The sequence below is a fragment of the Lissotriton helveticus genome, chromosome 5_1 (assembly GCF_964261635.1).
Source record: "Lissotriton helveticus chromosome 5_1, aLisHel1.1, whole genome shotgun sequence".
In the NCBI taxonomy this organism is placed as follows: domain Eukaryota; kingdom Metazoa; phylum Chordata; class Amphibia; order Caudata; family Salamandridae; genus Lissotriton; species Lissotriton helveticus.
In genome coordinates this window covers 2,020,251,626-2,020,271,624 of record NC_136065.1, presented here as the reverse complement: position 1 = coordinate 2,020,271,624, position 19,999 = coordinate 2,020,251,626, and the positions used below count along the sequence as shown (strand labels likewise).

Below are 19,999 nucleotides of genomic sequence, written 5' to 3'. Positions count from 1 at the left end.
ACCTGTAAGTGATAGTGAATACACATAAACATAGGTGTTTAAGAGTATTCACCTAGGTTTGCATTTGTAACTTTTCTTTAAATGCCCCACCCCAATCCCTTCCTTAAACTTACAAGGGAGATTGCTGACATTTTTTAATCATACTGGCAAATGTTTCGAATTTCTAGGTCCCATCTGTAAGGGAATAACTCTACTAGTCTTGATTCTGTGAATTCATGTATTAAGATTCGTCATCACACATCAATTTTTGTGTGGCTAATATCAGGGGGACATAATATTTTTTTGTGTGAATTGGGCCCATAATATCGCCATTAATTCAATCTCTGTATGCCTTATGTTTGGCATTAAAAGGTAAATTGTTGTAAGTAGTGATGCATGTTGAAGAGTATTTGAATGCACTCAGCAAAAATTTCTGCTGTACATTTCTTTTTCCAGGTTGAATGAGGCTAAAATAAAACTAAAGTAGTTAATGTTATATAAAGTGTTGTATGAGTTTTGTAAAGCGCTATAGGCTGCATAGGTAACTTCAGATTGCTCGTAATGTTAGATAAGGAGGTTTTGATTTTCTGGAATCTTCCTTTTTTTTTAATGATGCCTTTTTTGTTTTCTTAGGTTTTGACCGGAATCGTCACATGTACTGTTTTTTATCCCATTTCATTGACAATCTTCACCCACCCGAATGGGTAATTTGTACTCAAAAGGGAATTTCTTTTAGGATGGACAATGGCATGTACTGGAGCTCAACGCCAGATGGGATTAAAGGTCAATATGAGAGAGATGACACTTGCCGGTTCCAAGTGAACCTGCAGAAGTCCGGCAAAGTGGAAATGCTAGATTACAAGGACGAGTACCTTCATCCTGATATAGGTTACTGCGTCCAGACAGTCGAGGACAGGAATAAACCCTTCACGGATTTTGAAGTTGAATATAAAAGTGAGAAGGTGATTTTTAGGGCCTCCAATGGATTGTTTCTATCCAGAATCTACTACACTGGTATTGAACATACTGTAGAGGCCCGAAAAGAAAGACTTGATGTGTTCTGCCTTTTCCAGCTGATCGGTGCTGAGCTCTAGGTCTTCACTTTGATGGTATGATAATTTTACAGACTACAACTTGGAAATGCACTGGGTCTAACTTTAAAACATAATACATTGTATGAAAATTAAATTAATCATTGCACTCAGATGGTATAAAATTTAGAAGTAAAATAGGATAGGAGCATACTAAAAATGGTGTTCCACTCTTAATGTTTCATTGGGTCATAAAAAGTGATTTATCAGTGCAAGCGCAGTAATGGTACCCTATTTTCAATCAGTTGAGGTCCCCATAAGTATAACACTAGGAACGTCCATTTCACCGGTCATTACCTCTGTTCTTAGTAGAATTGTCTTGCCTAATATCCTTTTGAAATATCCTCATATCAGTTCTGGCGGATGTAATCATTCACCTATCTTACATCTAACTTGTGCTTTATGTTACTGATCTTGCCCCAGCTTTTCCACATGTCCCATAGACAATATAGCAATATAATGTGGTACCATCTAGACTCAAACTATGTTAGACCTTGTCAGCTATCTCTCCTAACCCAGTTAATAAAGTTAGGGTTCCATGTGAGGTGATACAGAAGTGGGTCAAAAGTCAAAGGCTTTGATGAAAATGTAATTTCCTGTCATTGTTCTTAGCTCAAGTGCTGGCTGTCTTGGAATTTTTCTGGGTTGTCACGGCTTTGTGGGCCTAAATCCCATACTTATTATTAACAATTTGAGATCATCTCCTTACAAGACACTCTGGTGGTTAGTAATCTGAAGCTTGAGGAATTTTTTGGCTCACACGTAGATGCATTGAAATCTGGATGTAGGCCAGATGGGTGGATGTGCCATTGATATCAATAAATGTTTATGAAGTGAGGCCAAAAGTTGTAAAGACATTGTGTAGTGTGCCTTGAAATTTCAGTGCTCATGTTGAGATTTTGAGCTGTTTTACATTTTTTTGTAAGTAGAAAAAATGAGTTTTTCAGTGCACGGGAGTGCATTCCAAATACACACTCCTTTTCAATTCTATTAAGAATCTGCTATGGGAATCTATGTATTTAAAGTCCTTGAGCTATGGTGTCACTTATTGATAAACTGAAAATAAGTATATTTTTCATGGCACATTTTAAGCACTGGGCATTCCTAAACATCTTGTAGAAACTGCAGTAGTAATTAGTGCATCATATCGTTTGTTTGGTTTTTCACATACACTCCTACGCTCCTACGCCATAAATCTAGGGAGCTGCATCTCCATGATCCCACATGAGTGTGAGAAAGGTAAATAATTGCTTGGCATTAACACTTACTTCAACCAGATAGTAGTAATGCTTTGCTTCTCCTTTTCACTTATGTAACATTAATTGCTAACCTTACGCAGCAACAGCTTATTGATTAAAATATGTACAACATATAGGGCCAGATGTAGGTAAATATCATTTACCAATTCTTAAAATACCTAATTTTACAGATTCTGTATTTTAGAATCGGTAAATGATATGTAGCTAATGATTCTGTAAATTTTACCGAATCGGTAAATACCGATTCGGTATTTACCGATTCGGTAACCCCCATTCATTCCTATGGGCCTGGAGGCCCATAGGAATGAATGAGAATTACTGATTCAGTAAATACCGAATCGGTAAAAGGGGGTAGACTTACAAGGGTGGCAGGGTGTCACATTGACACCCTGTTGCACCCCTGTATAGTGCATGGGTGCACATGTGGCACACATACATACCCAAAGGGCATGTATGTCTGCCTCATGGCACAGTTGAAAAAAGCACAAAATTACTTTTTTCAGGGTTTTCGATATTTACCACCAACTTGTAGTTCGTGGTAAATTTCGAATCCTTACAAGTGAAAAGCACTCACTTGAGTGCTTCCTACATTAGGGATTCGGTAAATTACAGAATCCTTAAATTAGGCCCCTACATCTGAAAAGCCTAATACCGGTCAGTAACGGACAATATTCGGTAATTTCGGCCGTTACTGACCGGTATTAGGCTTCCTACATCTGGCCCCAAGTGCCCTTCAACATGGAGGAGCCTTTTCAATAAATACTAATGTACCCTGCTTAGTGCTAAAACACGAGGTGCTGAAGGGTTGGAGTCAGTTCAAACTAGGAGCAAGACCCAATATGCTTTTGGTAAATGGATTAGCTTGGACTTGGTAATGCACCAAGGACACATTGTGAGTTACATTCTGACTTGAAGAATAATCTTTGCGACTGATTGCAATAAGTAGGAGGAGGGTGCGTGAAAGGGGCATTCCCCTCCTCTAATGCTATTGAATGTATCAATGGTTGCAACCCATTGATCTGACACTGACTCCCTCAAGAAAAATATATCTAATTGCACCTGTCCCAGTGGCATAGCTTCCACCATGTGAATGCATGCATATGGCATTCAGGGTGCACAGATAGTGTTCCCTCCCTCATGCCCCCATATTTTAATGAATACCAACATTTTATTTTTTAAAACAGCCCAGGTCCCTTTAAAAGACATGGCTGATGTAAAAACAAAAGGTAACTGGTTATGGTATCCTGCAGGTTTCCATGTAAGCATGGAAACCATTTTCAGTGAGTCACAACAGCTCCTTCTTCATTAAAATTATTGATGCAGGCGTCTTTATAACTCCCTTGGAATGGACATTTTGGGATGCCACTGATCACTGCATCGCAAAATAAAGACGTTGGGGGTCACAAAGCAGTCAGTGTCCATAAAATGCAGACTGCTTAGCAACCCCACTTTAGTCCATTGGGCCTGTAGTTATAGCTTTCACAGCAGCTTTATGTTCGAATGAGTAGGTTAGTAACTAGATTTGTTTTTTTCAATTTTGGACATTGTAGGTTTTCAGTACTGTGGATGATGCTTCTTCGCCTACAGGTGCGACCAACTGGGCATCACAGCAGATTATCGCATTAATTAGGTTCGCTTAGCAACAATGCCCAGGACATGGAATGCAAAGTAGAGTAAATTAATCACTTAGATAAACATAAAAACAAACTTGTAGATGCATATAAGAAATATTAAATTTAGCAAATGCAGTTTTTTTTTTAAATTTACAATCTGAGACAATATGAGTAATTAATTACAATGATTAATTGGTATGGGAATTAATACAAAGAACTCTGGACTAGTAGATGGGCTAGAAGAAGCTTGTGCCCCTTTTGTTAGTGACCAGTGTTGGGCATGAGAATGTGTTACTGAAGCAAAGGAAAACATAAATGATGATTGGCCGCCTCAAGCATCAAGAAACCAGTACTTGTGGAGTATATCAGTTTTAACTGTACAATCTTTCATTTGTGCATTATATTGACTCCCATCCTACCTTGCCTGACAGTATCTTACATAATTTCTTGAGGTTTGACTCCAGTTGTTTGTAGTTCACCTGCTTCCTTTGTATAATAGCTTGCTAATCCAACTGTTGATTACCCTGTCACGGAAATGGAGACTATTGATAAAAGCCTCTAAACAATGACGCTAATTTGTATCTGTTTACTTGTCTTCCTGATATTATTAGGAAATTGCTTGCAGAATACCTTCTGTAGTGTAGGCAGGTGATCAGCAGTTGCATTAGGCTGACAGATCGTTTTTCTGATGGGATATTTTGCTTTGTGCTCTTACCTACTGGGTAAAGACTTCCATTTGTTTTGCCTCTGGAGAACCTCTTCATTCAATCCAACAGTCAACCCTCCGCCCTATTTTCATTTCAGCTTCCAAAAATATTTGTCTCAGATTCTCATCAAACAAGTCACTGTCCTGAGTATAACCAATGGATGTTCAAGCTAGGTTGAAACATGGACTGTGTTCAAGTGCCTTAGCTAAATCCTCTGGATCTGTTTGCAGACTGATCAAACCCAAAGCTGTTTACCTTTTGACTCTGCCACTTCACTGAGCACTGCCCTTTTCTGACTGCACCAGTACATTTTGTAAATAAATGTGTTTTCTTGCTTCTGGGAATATATTCTTGCTATCAAAATGAACATTCTGGGGTCTATTATAATAGTGGGCGGATCGCCATTATCTACTGCCTGCCTCCCATTTACCCCCCGCCAAATTATGATGGCGGACGGGACCCCGGTGGATGGAAAGACTGTCTGCCGGTTTTCCACCCGTCAACGAGTCGACCGGGCGGAAAAGGGGCTGAATCCTAATTGTCGGTGCGGGACCGCCGCACCACTGGCGGCTGGTCCCAGCACCGCTAGGGTGGAGCCGGCTACCATCCTAATAGACCCCTTCATTTTCAGCAGTGTCATTTTTCATAGAACTGTGAAGTAACTAAAATGAATAAAAGAAAGGTGTACTTTGAATATTGTAGTGCTTAATTGAATTATTCTCAGAAATGTTCAAGAATGCAGACGAAGAACCTCTGCCGTGTAATATATACTTCATATTTATTAAGTTACACTTCTTAACCTCAAAATGAAAGCACTAAATGATTATCTGTTTTACAGCATAAAGGCCCTAGTTATAGCTAGTCGTAGTCTGTGAACAAGTGCTCTTAATACAATATGCAATAGTAAAGGGCAGCTTGAAAGTAATTTAGAAGCTTTTCAATACTAGGCTTGGAGCAAAGTTTATAGGCCCCAAACAGTTTAATCCGCAAGCCAATATGTTCCCTGACAAGTTGCTCGATAATGTCTTGGAACAAGAATGTGCAAAATATAAGAAATAGTTTGAAGATGGTGTTTAAATACTCAGCATGACAGAGATGATCTAAAATATATACTATACAAATGCTTTGAAATTTAAAATGATACCATGGTACAAAATACTGCTTCTCAGATTTAAATTGCTCACATTCCCTTCAAGCTTTATTGGCGCTAAAAATACGGCATGTAAAACTATTGGATGGTTTTGGGCATTGATATAGTTTGCCATGCCATTAGTATTATCACATAGTGAAGTAATCGCTGATGCATGCATTTTCAGATAGCCTGCTTTACAATAAAGTTAGACTGAATACTGTTATAGCTTACTTAAAATCCTGGTATTTACTTATAAAACTGCAGCAATAAAATGGTAATTCTTTTATAGTCCAGAAGTCCATGAATGTAATTATGCAATGGTGCATTTAAAGTATGGAATCCTGAAAGAATTGTAAATAATCTGTAGATCCATTAATCACCATAACTGTATAATATTCTGTATTTGTGGTTTAGGAATTGTGATTTAGGGTTGTACAGCAATTGGTTACCTTAGCCCCTTCCGTGCTCCCGTCGGCTGGTGGCCGACGGGAGCACTCCCTCCCCAGTGCTGCCAACGGCTGACGCAGCCCCGCCCACTCTTCAGAACGCCCGCACCGTGGCGGAAAAACCGCCGCGGTTAAGGCGTTGAACAGTTTAAATAAAAAGTTGTACCTTTGAAACTTTGTCGCAGACCTGCCTTTTGGATACCTCTTAGGAAAGGATTGTAGGAAGCTCAGTCATTCTTGACCGATCCTAACAAAAACCTGTTTATTTATTCGAATAGGACACTTTACCCCACGCACTTTTACTCCGCGTGCCATTACCCTGCAGTTTTTACACCGCAAAATCTTTTACAACGCAGGGCTTTACAATGCATTACAACGCAATTTACTATTCTAACTCCATGGGACGTTACTTTGGGGAATGTTTTGTTATAGTTTGCAGTGTAAAGCCCTCCGTTGTAAAAAATGCGAGGTAATGGCATCTGGAGTAACACATGCGGGGTAAATTATGTTTCCCTATTTCCCTATTCGCTATGAAAACTTTTATGAACTAAACTGGTACTGGATGTATATATATATATATATGTATATATATCTTCACACACTGGTTCCAGGATACCCGGCCATTGAGCGCTCTCTGTGGGTGCGTGTCCCTACGGCAGAACCTTGCCGTTTTATATTTCACACTTCTTCGCTGTCACGAAAAACTTGGGCGCACTCCCTCTGAATTTCCACAATTGCTTTTATTATAATTTGTTCATCATGAAAACAAAAAAAACGATCTATGCGTTTCAGTGCTCCAGGCACCTTGCTCACGATCACTTTCCCCTGTTTTGGTAAACATATTTAAAGGAAACAACATTACATCATGTTACATCACATCCTGTTCCTCATTGCATGGGCATTGTGGTATTTGTAGTTTTATAGTCTTTTATACTTATATAGATATATAAAAAGAGTCTTTGGGTCGAGTTTTGTTTGTATTACAGAGAAAATAATAACCCTTATTCCATTATTTTCGGAACTCTTTTCGAATTTAGGTGACAATTAGTTTTTGTTTTATTTTTTCAATGTTTTTTCAATGTCTCTAGCCAATTAATGCTTGGCGTTTCAATTTCAATGCCTCCAGTGGGAATTGTCCTCCATTCTTCATAGTGGTGGGGTTCCTTTCATTTTTTTGAAATTTCTTCCAACATGTGGTTTTTCATTTAGATCTTCACTCTCTCTCCCCTTCTCATATGCAGTCTTTATATTCTTAGAGATGAATGTACAACTCCTCCGATTGATTGAGGCCATACGGACTTAGAGTTCAAAAGTTTAGGATGTGACGTGACTCCTTTTGCCTTAGTACTTTCTCTCGATCTCCTCCACGGATATTCTTTGGTATTGTTTCTATTCCAAAGAATTTCAATTTCAACCAGTCACTGTTGTGTTTCTGCTCCATATGTTTTGGCACGGCATTTGCTCTGTCCTTGTGTGTCGTGGCTCTTGCATGTTCCATTATGCGTTTTTTTAGTTCTCCTTTTGTGCTGCCCACGTACATTAAAGAACATGGGCATTCTATTCCATAGACTGTGTACTCCGTTTTGCACGTGATCAGTTGACGTATCTCCCATTTTTTGTTGTTGGGCATTGGTATTTCCTTTCTTTGTTTCGCGATTTGGCACATCTTGCAACCATAACATTTCATGAAACCAGTGGTTTTGAGCCAATCCTTCTTTTTGTTTGTTTTGCAATGACTATGGATCAGTTGATCCTTCAGGCTCGGTGCTCTCTTATATGTCACGATGGGATGTTTCCCCACTAGTTTCCCCACTGTTTCGTCCAAGTGTAAAATCTTCCAGTTCTTTCTCATGATTTGGAAAATTTCTTTGCTATTTTCAGAGTAATCAATGATCAGTCTGATTGGTTCCTGTTCAATTCCTTTTTGGTTTTCTTCAGTTGAGCGTTTTAAGCATTCCGGTCTGGGTTTCTCATTTCCTCTTTTCCAACATTTCTCAATGTTGCCCTGGTTGTATTTGCGATTTTTGAATCTTCTTTTTGTTATGGCGCTATGTTTTTGCCACTCGGATTCCTCGCTACATATTCTTCTGATGCGAAGAAACTCTCCATATGGGATACTTGAGATCAGTGGTGCTTGGTGGAAGCTTGTTGCTTCCAATGTAGCATTAGTGGCTGTAGATTTTCTGTGTAGTGTCGTTTGGATAAAATTATCCTTGATATAGATGCATGTATCCAGAAAAGTTACTTCTTTGTTGCTGATTTCATATGTGAAGGTCAATCCTGTCATGCTGCCATTGATGAGCCTGTAATATTCTTCAAATTCCTCTGGGGTCCCATCCCAGATGATCAAAAGGTCATCTATGAACCTTATCCAGCACATGATTTTACAGGTAAATCGATCATTCTCTGATGCCCAAGCAATTTCCTGTTCCCAGTACCCCATCGTGAGGCACGCGTAGTTTGGGCTGAAGGAAAAACCCATTGCGGTTCCATTACACTGCCTATATAGCTCCTCTCCAAATAGAAAGATATTTTGTGACAGACACAATTCAATCATGTCATGTAACATTAAGTTGTGGTTTTTATATTTGATGTCTCTGTTTTGCAAAAAGTGGTTACATGCTTTCATTCCAATGTCATTATTTATGTTTGTGTATAGAGATACGACATCCATAGATATCAACTGATAATTTTCTTGCCATGGGGTGTTCTCCAGTCTCCTTAACAGATCATTACTATCCTGGATATATGAGTTAAGCTGTATCACATACGGTTTGAGGAAATAGTCTATGTAATTTGAAATGGGTTCTAACAACGAGCCTTTCGCAGATAAAATTGGTCTGCCCGGGGGTTTCCTACAATCCTTGTGGACCTTTGGCAGGAAATACATCGTAGCCGTTATTGGGTGATTAGTTGTTAAATACTTTTGTTCATCATCATCAATCAGGTTGTTAAGTTTCCATTGTCTTAGTTTCTCATCCAGTTTGTTCTTTATTTCCAGGGTGGGATTGATTTTAAGTCTTTCATAGTATTTGGAGTCCTTCAATTGTCGGTGAGCTTCAGTGATGTATGCACTCTTTTCCCAAATAACTATGTTCCCTCCCTTGTCCGCCATTTTTATTTCTATCTGGTCATCCTTAGTTAGGTTTCTTAATGCCTCTCGTTCTTCCGAGGTCAAGTTATCTTTATAATTGGATCCCTTGATTTTGTATAGGTCCCGGATCACAGCTTCTTGGAATATATCCACCTTATTTCCTGGTGGTAACTGGGGATACAATTTAGATTTTGGTTTCATTTTGCTGATGCCCGCTCCTGTTTGTACAATTGCTTGACTCAGGGTTATTTCATTACCATCAGTTACATCTAGGTTCAGTAGATCGGTGTATGCGTCTGCCTCTTTTACCAATAAATTTGTGACGCTTTCGTCTTCCGATTGTGTTCTTTGCATCTTTTTTTTATTGTTTTTGTTTTCTTCAAAAAACTTAGCCAATTTGATCTTTCTTATATACAGGTAAAGATCTATACGAGCTTGAGCTATATTCATCTTCTTCTTTGGGCAGAAATTGATGCCCCGTTTTAGAAGCGTAGTTTCAGTCTCAGTGATTATTAATATGGCTGGGAGAAAGACCGTCTGCCGCATTTCCCCCCCAGTAGACTTGCGACCTGGCGGAAAAGGCTGCAATATGGTGGAGGTGTCTGTTTGACACCACATACAGTTAAGCCAACAAAGTTGAGAAAAATGTTACATAAAATCAATATTAAAGCACAACATAAAAACAATAAGAAAAGTTTAAAACACTGTTATTTATTACAAACATGACAATTCCTTCATCATTTCATCATAAAAACAATCATAAAAAAACATGGGATTCACAAAGAGAACAGTTGTCGACGCAGCGTTTCGGTTTTATGCTTTAAAACACCTTCATCAGGACCAATATTCTAAATGTAAGGAACACACAATTAGAAAACAATGCATAACAGTATACAAGTGCATTTCTCAACACAAAGTTCTAAACCCTTTGTCATAAATATTTTTGGCATTTTATCCTTGTTTATTAGAAAACTGTGCGATTACTTAAAATCATTACAGTATAAAATACAATGAACTTCAATAAAATACCCCCCCCCCCCTTCTTGGCCAAAACCAGGTAGTACCATTGGTGCAGCTATATTGTCCCATGACTAACTGTATTCACTACTATTATACATTATTAAAAGAATAAGGGTTTTGAATTCACCATGAGACCACGCTTACTAGAGTCTGAGAGACATATAAAAGTTCGACATCATCAGTCGCACTGCGGACTTCGACCGACCCTTAGTCGACCCGGGTTAAATACCACAGTCCGATGGTACCAATTTCTTTTCGGCGTCTCCCTGAATTACCTGTGGGCTGCCAACTTTGGGGCGACGGGGAAAGCGCAGAGCCCACTATCCGGGCCCATCGAAATAGTAGCCTTTAGTTGGGAATCGAGTGCCATTTTAACTTGATGGATGAACTCGCCTACCCTGGCTAATAAGCAGGTCGTGGATTCTGAGAAACACCAGTCCGAGGCCTCTCTGCATATTCTATGGCCCAGAATTCGTAATGCCGGACGCAACAATCGCTGTCGATCGCTGGCCAACTTTGTACAGCAACATAGCAGATGTAGCCAGGATTCTCTGCGATAGTTGCAAAGTCGGCAGGCAGTGGCTCCGTCCGTGCGTGGCCAAATTGGGTTGAAGTCCGCAATCCTGAGGGCCAAAAGGCGCATACACAGAATTTTCTGTCTTGCTTCGATAGTGGATCTTGCAGGTATGGTTGGGGTTTACCGGGGATATAGGACTGGTCCAGGCCAGCGTTAGTGGATTATGCCGGAGCGAGGAAAGGTCAAACTCAAAGGAAATAGACTGGACTTGGCGCTTAACGGCTTGGGCCCAAGCGGCATTTTATCCACTTTCACTTTTTTACAATATATGAAATTACGAGCTCAATACATGATATTAATGACAACCACTTGTCAATCCCTATAAAAAATCTTTTGAATATAATTTTTTTTTTCACACTTTCAGAAAATTTGTGATGTATTTTAATATGAAATATATGAACTTCCAGCCTCAGGAGTATTCATTCTTTTTTTTTTTTTTTTTTTTGGTTCAAACTGCTTTATTGTATCTTGCCTTCAATACACTGCTTCACAAGCCTACAACCCGGAGGCCGGCAGCGTCATCGCAACCAGTAGGAAAATTATAAGCGGATGGACACAGCCTTAAAACCGGCATCCCGGAGGCCCGGTGGCGTAAAACAGTGTTATGAGAGGAGCGTAAGCCAGCTCGTGCAGTGAAGTAGAAAGTGTATCGTGGGATGCAGTGCAGTAGAACAGGGTTTTCATAGTAACAGTCCCCAACCTCAAACTCCCCCCCCCCCTCCCGTATCGGTGAATAAACAAACATTGGTCAGTGAGTTACATCAGTCTCGGGTCTGTTACAGCACCAGTAAAGCAGCCATGGTTAAGACAGTACTTGCGGGTATCGCCACAGGGGAAAAAAAACAAATTAGTCAATGTCTTCCGGGCCAATCTGTGGGACATGGGGAGGCTCGCATATGTTTCCCCTAAATTCGTTCCAGCTTGACCAGATTTCACCCCACTTACGGGGGCATCCTCTTGCCGTATAGACAGTCTTTTCTTGCAGCATGCACCAATCCATATCGCTTTGCCAGTCCCTCAGTGTCGGTGGATTGGGGGCACCCCACAGTCTCGTAACATTCCTCTTTGCCACCATCTGCCCAAGTGTCACCCAGATTTTCCCTTTGGAAGGCAGGTCTGTGGGCTCCCAAATGTTCAGGAGACATCTCGGCCTCAAGACGGAGTTCTACGTCCAAAACCTCCCGCATACATTGCACCACCCGTCTCCAGTATCTTTGCACTTTTGGACATTCCCACAGTATGTGGAAGAAGGTGCCTATCCCTCCACAACCCCTTCTACAAAGCCACTCTCCTCCCCTTCCCATCGCTACCAGCCAGGTACATGAGATATAGACTCTGTGAAGGATTTTCAGCTGGATTAACCTTAATCGGGCCGAGATCGCTACCTCCCTGGGTGAGGCGAGTGCATACGACCATTCTTCCTCGTCTATCTCCAGCCCGTCGGCGACCCATTTCTCTTTCAAGGGAAGGAGAGTGTCAGGGGGGTTGTTGATTAATTTTTTGTACGTGAGGGAGATGGTGTGTTCTTGGATGTTGCTGTCTAGCAATCTGTCCTCCAGTGGGGAGGCCTGTGGTATGGTAGTGTCTGGTGGAATATGTGCCAGTAGGGAATGCCGCACTTGTAGGTACCGGAAGTGTTCGGTGTGTGCCAGGTCGTATGTTTCTTGGAGGTGTGCGAACGTGTGGATTCCTTTTGGCCCCCAAAGGTCTCTGATTTGCGAGATCCCTATCAGGTCCCAGCCACGGAACCCTTTGGTGCGCCCCAGGGTGCAAGCTTTTCAGAGGCCCACAGAGGTGTTGACATGGTGAGGACATCCGACCACCCTAGCTTCTTCAGGGCAATGTGCCATATGTGTACTGAGTGCTGGGTCGGTCCAGTGAGTAGGTATCTACCCGGCCTAGAGTAGAGTGCGGCCTCGTAGTTCCCCCCAGGGAGTAGCCACCTGTCCATCCCGTACCTGGGGTCGTTCCCATCACTGTATGTCCCTTGGTTAATTGCCGAGATGTGGGCTGCCCAGTAGTATTTGCGGACGTCGGGAAGGGCGATTCCACCGTCATACCACCCCAATGTGAGTTTGTGTAATGCGATTCTGGGCGTCCCTGCCCACAGGAGTTCCCGCTGCGCCGCCTCCACCGCCGCAAAGTACGAGTTGGGTACTAAATCGGGGTAGTTCTGCAGCGCATAGAGAAACCTTGGCAGCGCCACCATCTTGAAAAGGGCTGCTCGGCCCAGCAATGACAGTGAAAGTTTCTGCCAGGATTTATCCTCCGTTTGGAGCCGTCTGAGGGGTGGGAGTAGATTGCGTTCGTACAGCAGGGTCTTGTCTGTGGAGATGAAGACTCCCAGATATTGGAAACAGTCTGTCGCCACTGTCAAAGGGCAGGTGGCTGGGAGCTTTTGGGGGGTCTCCGTGCAGCACATAGAGGTGGGATTTGCTCCAATATATCCGAAATCCGCAGTTCCGTCCGAAGCTAGTGAGGATATTGAGCGCCGCCATGATAGATCTGCGCGGCCTGGACAGGTACAAAAGGATATCATCGGCGTAGAGGGAGATCTTGTCCTCCCATCCCTCCGTCCAGGCTATACCTTTAAGGTAAACATCCTGCCTTATCCAGGCCGCGAGCGGCTCGAGGGAGAGCGCGAACAGGAGGGGAGAGAGAGGGCAGCCCTGTTGAGTCCCCCTCTCAAGGGTGAAGACGTCGGACGCCCTGCCATTCACTACCACTTGGGCCAGGGGTTCAGTATAAAGGAGGCGCACCCACGATATAAAATTTGGTCCAAAGCCCAGTTTGCGCAGTACTGCAATCATGTAGGGCCATTCTAAGGTGTCAAATGCCATGGTGGCATCGAGGGAAACCACCACCGCATCTTCTTGCAGCCTATGTCTCTGCCCGAGTACCCCATTAAGGCGGCGAATGTTGAGTGCAGTATTGCGGCGGGGCATGAACCCCGATTGGTCCGTGTGGACCAGGGTGGACAGGACCGGTTGGAGTCTATTTGCGAGTGTTTTGGCCAGAATGTTTGGCTCCGCGTTAAGCAGCGAGATCGGCCTGTATGAGGCGCACGCTTCTCTGGGTTTTCCCTCTTTAGGTATCGCCACGATCGTTGCTAGGCGCTGATCTCTGGGCAAGATTCCCGTCTCTCTACTTTCTTCAAACATGGGCTTGACGTGCTTGCTGAGGGTGTCCGGTTGTAATTTGTAGAGTTCTATTGGAAGGCCGTTAGGCCTCAGGGCCTTGCCCGGGCGGAGGTCGACAATTGCCCGTTGCAGCTCGGAAAGTTCGAGCGGGCTCTCAAGGGCTTCTCGGTCCTCTTCCGACAGGCAGGGCATTCGGATGTCCGCCAGGAGGGCTACCGAGTCCTCCTCTGGACGGTCAGATTCTCGGCTGTACACCCGCTTGTAGTGTCGTGCAAATTCTGCCACTATCTCCCGGGGTTCTGTTACCACAGTCCCCGAGGTCGTCAAGAGTTCCGGAACTACTCTAGGAGCCTGTCGCTGTTTGTCGAGCCACGCTATTAGTTTCCGGGCCTTGTCGCCTTGGTCGTATATCCTGCCCATCTTATGTCTGGCTACCGTTTGAGCTTCCTGCGTGACTAGTTCCCTGTATTCAGTCGTTTTGAGCCTCAGCCTATGATGTGCGTCGGTTGCCCTAGTTTCACTCGCCTCCCTTTCCAGCACTGCCAAGTCTGCTTCCACTGTGGTAACCTGTCTTTCTCTCTCTTTCCGCCTACCCGCTATGGTCGACAGCGCCTCTCCCCTGATTACAGTTTTAAAGGCCTCCCATAGGGTGACAGGGGAGTCCACCGAACCTACATTACTGTTAAAGTAGTGAGTGATTGATTTAGTGAGTGTCTTCCTAGTCTCCTCGGACTTCAGGTGCCACACGCTAATAGGTGCGATACAGCCCTCCCATCGAGTCCCAAACGTGAAGTGTGCGGAGACTGGCGAGTGGTCAGATATGCCACGTGGTAGGTGCGTTGCTTCGTGTACCGTCATGTCATGTTGTAGTAGAGTGAGGATGTGGTCAAGTCGGGAGAATGTGCGATGTGGGCCGGATTAGAAGGTAAACTGGTTATTCGCCGGGTGCAGCAGCCGCCAAACGTCAGTGAGCCCGAAGGCTTCCAGGAAGTTTGTCAGCCATTTCTGTCCTTGTGGTGTGTCTCTGTGGGGATGCCTATCTAGGGTGCCTGGCATTACAGCATTATAGTCACCTCCCATCACCAGGTGACCGTCAGGGAGGGAGAGTAGCACTGTGCCCAGGTCTGCGTATGCTTGGGTTTGGAGGCCCGGCGGGATGTATACTGAGAGCAGGTTTAGGTGATGGCCTTCCCATCTGCCGGACACCACTGCAAAGCGGCCCTGTGGGTCAGACTCTGTGTGAGTTATGTGGATGGGCAGTGATCGACGCAGCAGGATCCCCACCAACCTGGAGCCTGAAGTGAAGCCTGAGTGAACTACAAGGGTGTACCCCCATCTGTTGAGGGCCTGACGCGTGTTACCCAGAAGGTGTGTTTCTTGTAACAGTACTGCGTCCGGTTGGTGCCTTTTAATGAACTGTAGGACTATGGTGCGTTTGAGCCTGTCTCCTAGCCCGTTGACGTTCCAGCTCAGGACTTTGAGACTTTTCTCCCATCGCCTAGCCATAACCGTTGCTATGTGGGGGAACCTGTACCCGCAGTCTGGTGCACGGGTCGAGTCTGACATTGTGAACTACACTTGACCGTAATACATTCCCAACTCCCCCCCTCCCATTCGCCCTCCCAACATTCATGTTCAATGCAAACAATATCGCTGTAAATGAACCAGTGGCCCTCAGTTCCCATCCCCACCCGTGTAACCTCCCACCTCTTTGAACAACCCCCCCACCCTGCTCCCTGCTCTGTAGGCTCCAAACTACCCACTACCCCAATTAGCAGAGCGCCTGTCGCCCCAACCCCACCCCGGAGAGAGTAAACCACTTCCCCCCCGAGGAACTCTGTTAGTGAGCACGCGTGCCAGTCCCAACTCCAGCCGCCATGCCCGTGGCCCCGAAACTATAGGTCCCTTAAGTCTACGGTACTGTGGGGATCAGCTCAATAGCGCAATAGTCGCGGACGAATGCGTCCGCTCCCCATATCAGTGACCAGGAGTCTTACCACTGTGGACGCCAGTGCAGTTTCAGTCGAAGCGGCGTGGTTCCGCAGTCCGGCACCTCACCTTGCTGTGTTGTCTTGGAGAGGGTCCCAGCGAGGACTGTTAGATCTGGAACGCCATGACCTTTGGCTCTGTTCGTCCCCCGCGGATTTCTCAGCTGCCGACCCTGGGGATGGGGCTCCGGTTTCTCTCCAAGTGTCGCGGTTCTGCGTTGCCGGTGCCTCTGGCGCCCGCCCATCGAGCCACTCCTGGACCGCCTCCGGCGAGGTGAAGAATCGGGATTTGCCCCCCGATATTATCTTGAGTTTCGCGGGGAAGAACATCATATATTTGATACCTCGCTCTCTGAGCACGACCTTCACTCCCATGAATGAGCGTCGTTCTTGCTGGACCTGCAATGTGAAGTCGGGAAAGAATCGGACGGTAGTCCCCTCGTACTGCAGGTCTCCTTGTTGTCTAGCCGCCTGGAGGATGGCATCCCGGTCCCGGTAGTTCAGGATCTTTGCAATTATCGTGCGCGGCGGGGCACCCGGCTTAGGCTTAGGGACTAGGGCTCGGTGGGCCCGCTCGATGGTGAAAAACTTAGAGAGTCTCTTGGGCCGAAGGTGGTGTAGGATTAGGTCTTCCAGAAACAGCTCTGCACTGTGCCCCTCCGAATCTTCCGGCACACCTACGACGCGTATATTACTTCGTCTGACCCTCCCTTCTTGGTCCTCGAGCCTCAGGGCCATTAGGCGGTGTTGGTGGACAAGTTCGTTTACCCGCCCCTCCAGCCGCTTCGAGGAGGCCTGGAGCGCCCCAATGTCAGTCTCGTTGGTCTTGGACCTTTCGGTGGTCTTACCAAGGTCAGTGCGCAGTAGGTTGACTTCGATCGTAATCTTGTCCATTTTTGACTCAAGAGTGGTGCCGAGCGTTTGTATTGCGGCCATTATAGAGGTCAGTGAGGGCTCCGCTGTGTCCGTGGTACCTCCACCCTTCGCTCCCGACTGTGTAGGACCGGTCGCCACCGCATATTTATCGAGCTTGTTTGTCTGGGTCGTGAATCCCGTTTTGGGCCTCATTGTGGACCTTGGCTCCAGCTCCTGCAGACCCCGCAGCACAGGCCAGTGGTCGACGGCTGTTGCACTCGTTTCTGCGCGGCAAATTAGCTTGGGCTGGCAATTAGCTCGGGCAGCCCGGGTAGGCCGTAGAGCAGGCAGGAACGAGCGCCTCGTGGGCAATCACGAATTTCGCAGGGGGCCCCGGGTTGGTGTGCGGTCCGTCAGCCGGCCAGGCCTTGCGTAGCCGCCCCTGGAGCGGCCTGTTACAGCTGTGGGCTGTAGAACCTCCCCCGTCGGCCGGCACTCCTCGGTGTGCCACCGCGATTGGGTCCGTGGCCCAGCCGTGAGGGCCTGCAGGTGGGTCCCCCGTGCGGTGCCCGGGGCCGTGTCCCACTCCTCAGGCCGTTCACCTCTCACCTCCGGTTAGTCGCAGCCGGCGTGTGCACTGCTCCGATCTTCCACCCCGACCCGGGTGCATGCGCGGGGGGTCCGTGGGGAGGTCTTCCGTCTCTCGCCGGCTGGCGCCCAAGATGGCCGGCAGCGCTGCAGGCCCGGGCTCACATGGCACCTCGCCCTGCCTCTTCGCCCCTTCTGACCAGCGATCACGGGGACCCTCAGTCCGTCACAAGCGGCCCAGCTCAGAGCCACCCCCCTCCGAGAGTCCGGATGTCCGGCCCGACTCCAGTCGGCCGAGGCGTAGGCCGCAAGCCGGGGCCTCAATTTCCCGGCAGCTCCGGTCCTCGGGCTCCAGGTCGCATTCACGGGTCCGGCCGAGTGGCGAGTGTGGCGGTGTTTCGTCCCCGCTGGGAGCACGATCTTCGCTCCAAGCGCGGATCAGCAGCGCTTCATCCAAGGGGGCCGGTGCGCTTGTTGAAGGGCGCTCCAGCCAGGATTCTAGGGCGGATTTCGTGGGGACAGCAGTCTTCCCGGCGGAGCTCGGCTACTAGGCGGCCATCTTCGTTGGCGCCTGGCCAGGCCCCCCCTTTTGAATATAATTAATGTCTCAATATCTCTATAGTTTTGAAAAGAATCAATATTCCTTGTCTTAGAAAACACCGCATACCTCAAGAAAATGTATGCAGGGGGGCAGAGGGATGTCTTACACTTCTATAGTACATCTACTGTGCACGAGGATAAGAGGGAATAGTCTTCTTATCTGGATGACTGCCTTAGAAATAAAGAAAGTCATCAGCAAGGATTATGCATGCATGGTAACCCAATCTGATTCATGAATTCAATAGAGATAGAGCGAGTACCTTTTTATATTACTGAATGGACTGATCTTTATGGGAACCACTGTTGTTTTCAATTAGAAACTGGTTCTGCGGAGTTTATCAAAAACAAATCATTTGTAAGGAGCATACTCGAACAATTAATCTAACGGTTATGCCAAAAGATTTGCAAGAATAAACCTTACCAGTTCAGGGAAACTATGCCACTCACACTGCTGCAAAATAGTTGAATCGAGTCTTGTCAACACGGGTGTTATTCACGAGTTAATCTCCTGGTGGAGGATGTCTATTGATGCGACCACCTAAAAGTAAATTACACATGCTATAGAATTAAAAGAACTCTATAGTGAAGGTTTTATCCATTTTAAACATTTGTCTTAAGCACGTCTTTCATAGACTTTGTATGGACGAAGTTTGTTAAAAAAAAAATTTTGCAAATACTCCTAGATTATTTTAATACTTGTTCCTCCCTTGACTTTCTATTTCTGGTTATTAGTATTTAATAAAGCAACACGCTCGGATCTTCATCCCTAAATAAAGGCAAAAACCAGGCTAGGTACTCATCACGTTCTATGTTACATTGGGTGACCCAAACCATTCCTTAGCAAGAGTGAACAGGAATTCAATGCTTGTAACACGAGATACCTGGCCTACATTGAGCTTTGTATAACTAGATCTTATTTATGGCTAAGGTACCTCGCGAAACACACGGTCTCACAACGGTAACTATAGCGGTTTAAACTAGCGTGGGGTAAGAGATGGAAACGCGTTATCTTTAGGGAGCCTCACCTTAACGCAGTAATACGGCCTCTCGTGTCCGCCTTCCCGGTTTGAATGGATAGCAACGAACCGGAAATCCCGTGTGGATTAAGTCTTGCCGCCTGTCCAATCGGCAGCCTCTATTCATCACATGTGATAATTAGCACGCAAACGCGTCCTTTCATTTTTTAATAGTTGTACCACGTGGTAGGCAGTCCCTACAGACATCATTTTACTAATCGCCTTCATTTGAATAGAAAAACTTTATTTACAATTACAGTACCAAAGTACTTTTCAGTCGTATACAAGAGCACGATTATGAACTATAGTCCATGCATAGATAATCAATCGTGCCCAAAGTGAATTAATAAATGAAGGTGACAAATATAGAAAGACCACATTATTATCGTATAAACGGAATGAATTGTGTTTCTATTACATGCCTAGTAACACTGATAGAGTCTACTAATATGAACCACATTGGGGCCATACAGAGGTAATATTATTCAGACAAAGGCATTTAAATATTATTAAAATGCACGTAAACACCGAACATTACTGGGGACAATTATAAGACTTTACGTTCCCAATCTTCTCTCGTATTTAACCCATTGCGGACTGAATTAAAACGGGACATATAAAAAAAAATGTATGATTGTTTTTATGATGAAATGATGGTGGAATTGTCATGTTTGTAATAAATAACAGTGTTTTTAAACTTTTCTTATTGTTTTTATGTTGTGCTTTAATATTGATTTTATGTAACATTTTTCTCAACTTTGTTGGCTTAACTGTATGTTGTGTAAAGAGCTCCTGACCCACATTGGATAATTAGGGGGCCTCCTTTGTTTTATTCTGTCTGTTTAACACTGCCAGCCATATTACAATGTGCATTTAGGAATGCCTTTCAGCCAC

General features: G+C 44.9%; 1 protein-coding gene across 3 annotated transcripts in view; it reads left to right on the top strand.

The window, feature by feature from the left end:
• Window positions 1-19,999, top strand: part of LOC144756195 (stonustoxin subunit beta-like) — a 223,551-nt gene that overhangs the window by 128,749 nt on the left and 74,803 nt on the right. Inside the window, exon 4 of one of the 3 annotated variants that reach the window (XM_078645800.1) lies at window positions 613-1,088. The exons of the other annotated variants lie outside the window; for them this stretch is intronic. Coding sequence (XP_078501926.1) covers window positions 613-1,073 — 461 coding nt within the window. The 3' untranslated portion in view covers window positions 1,074-1,088. The remainder of the gene's footprint in view (window positions 1-612; window positions 1,089-19,999) is intronic. 3 annotated transcript variants of the gene reach the window in all.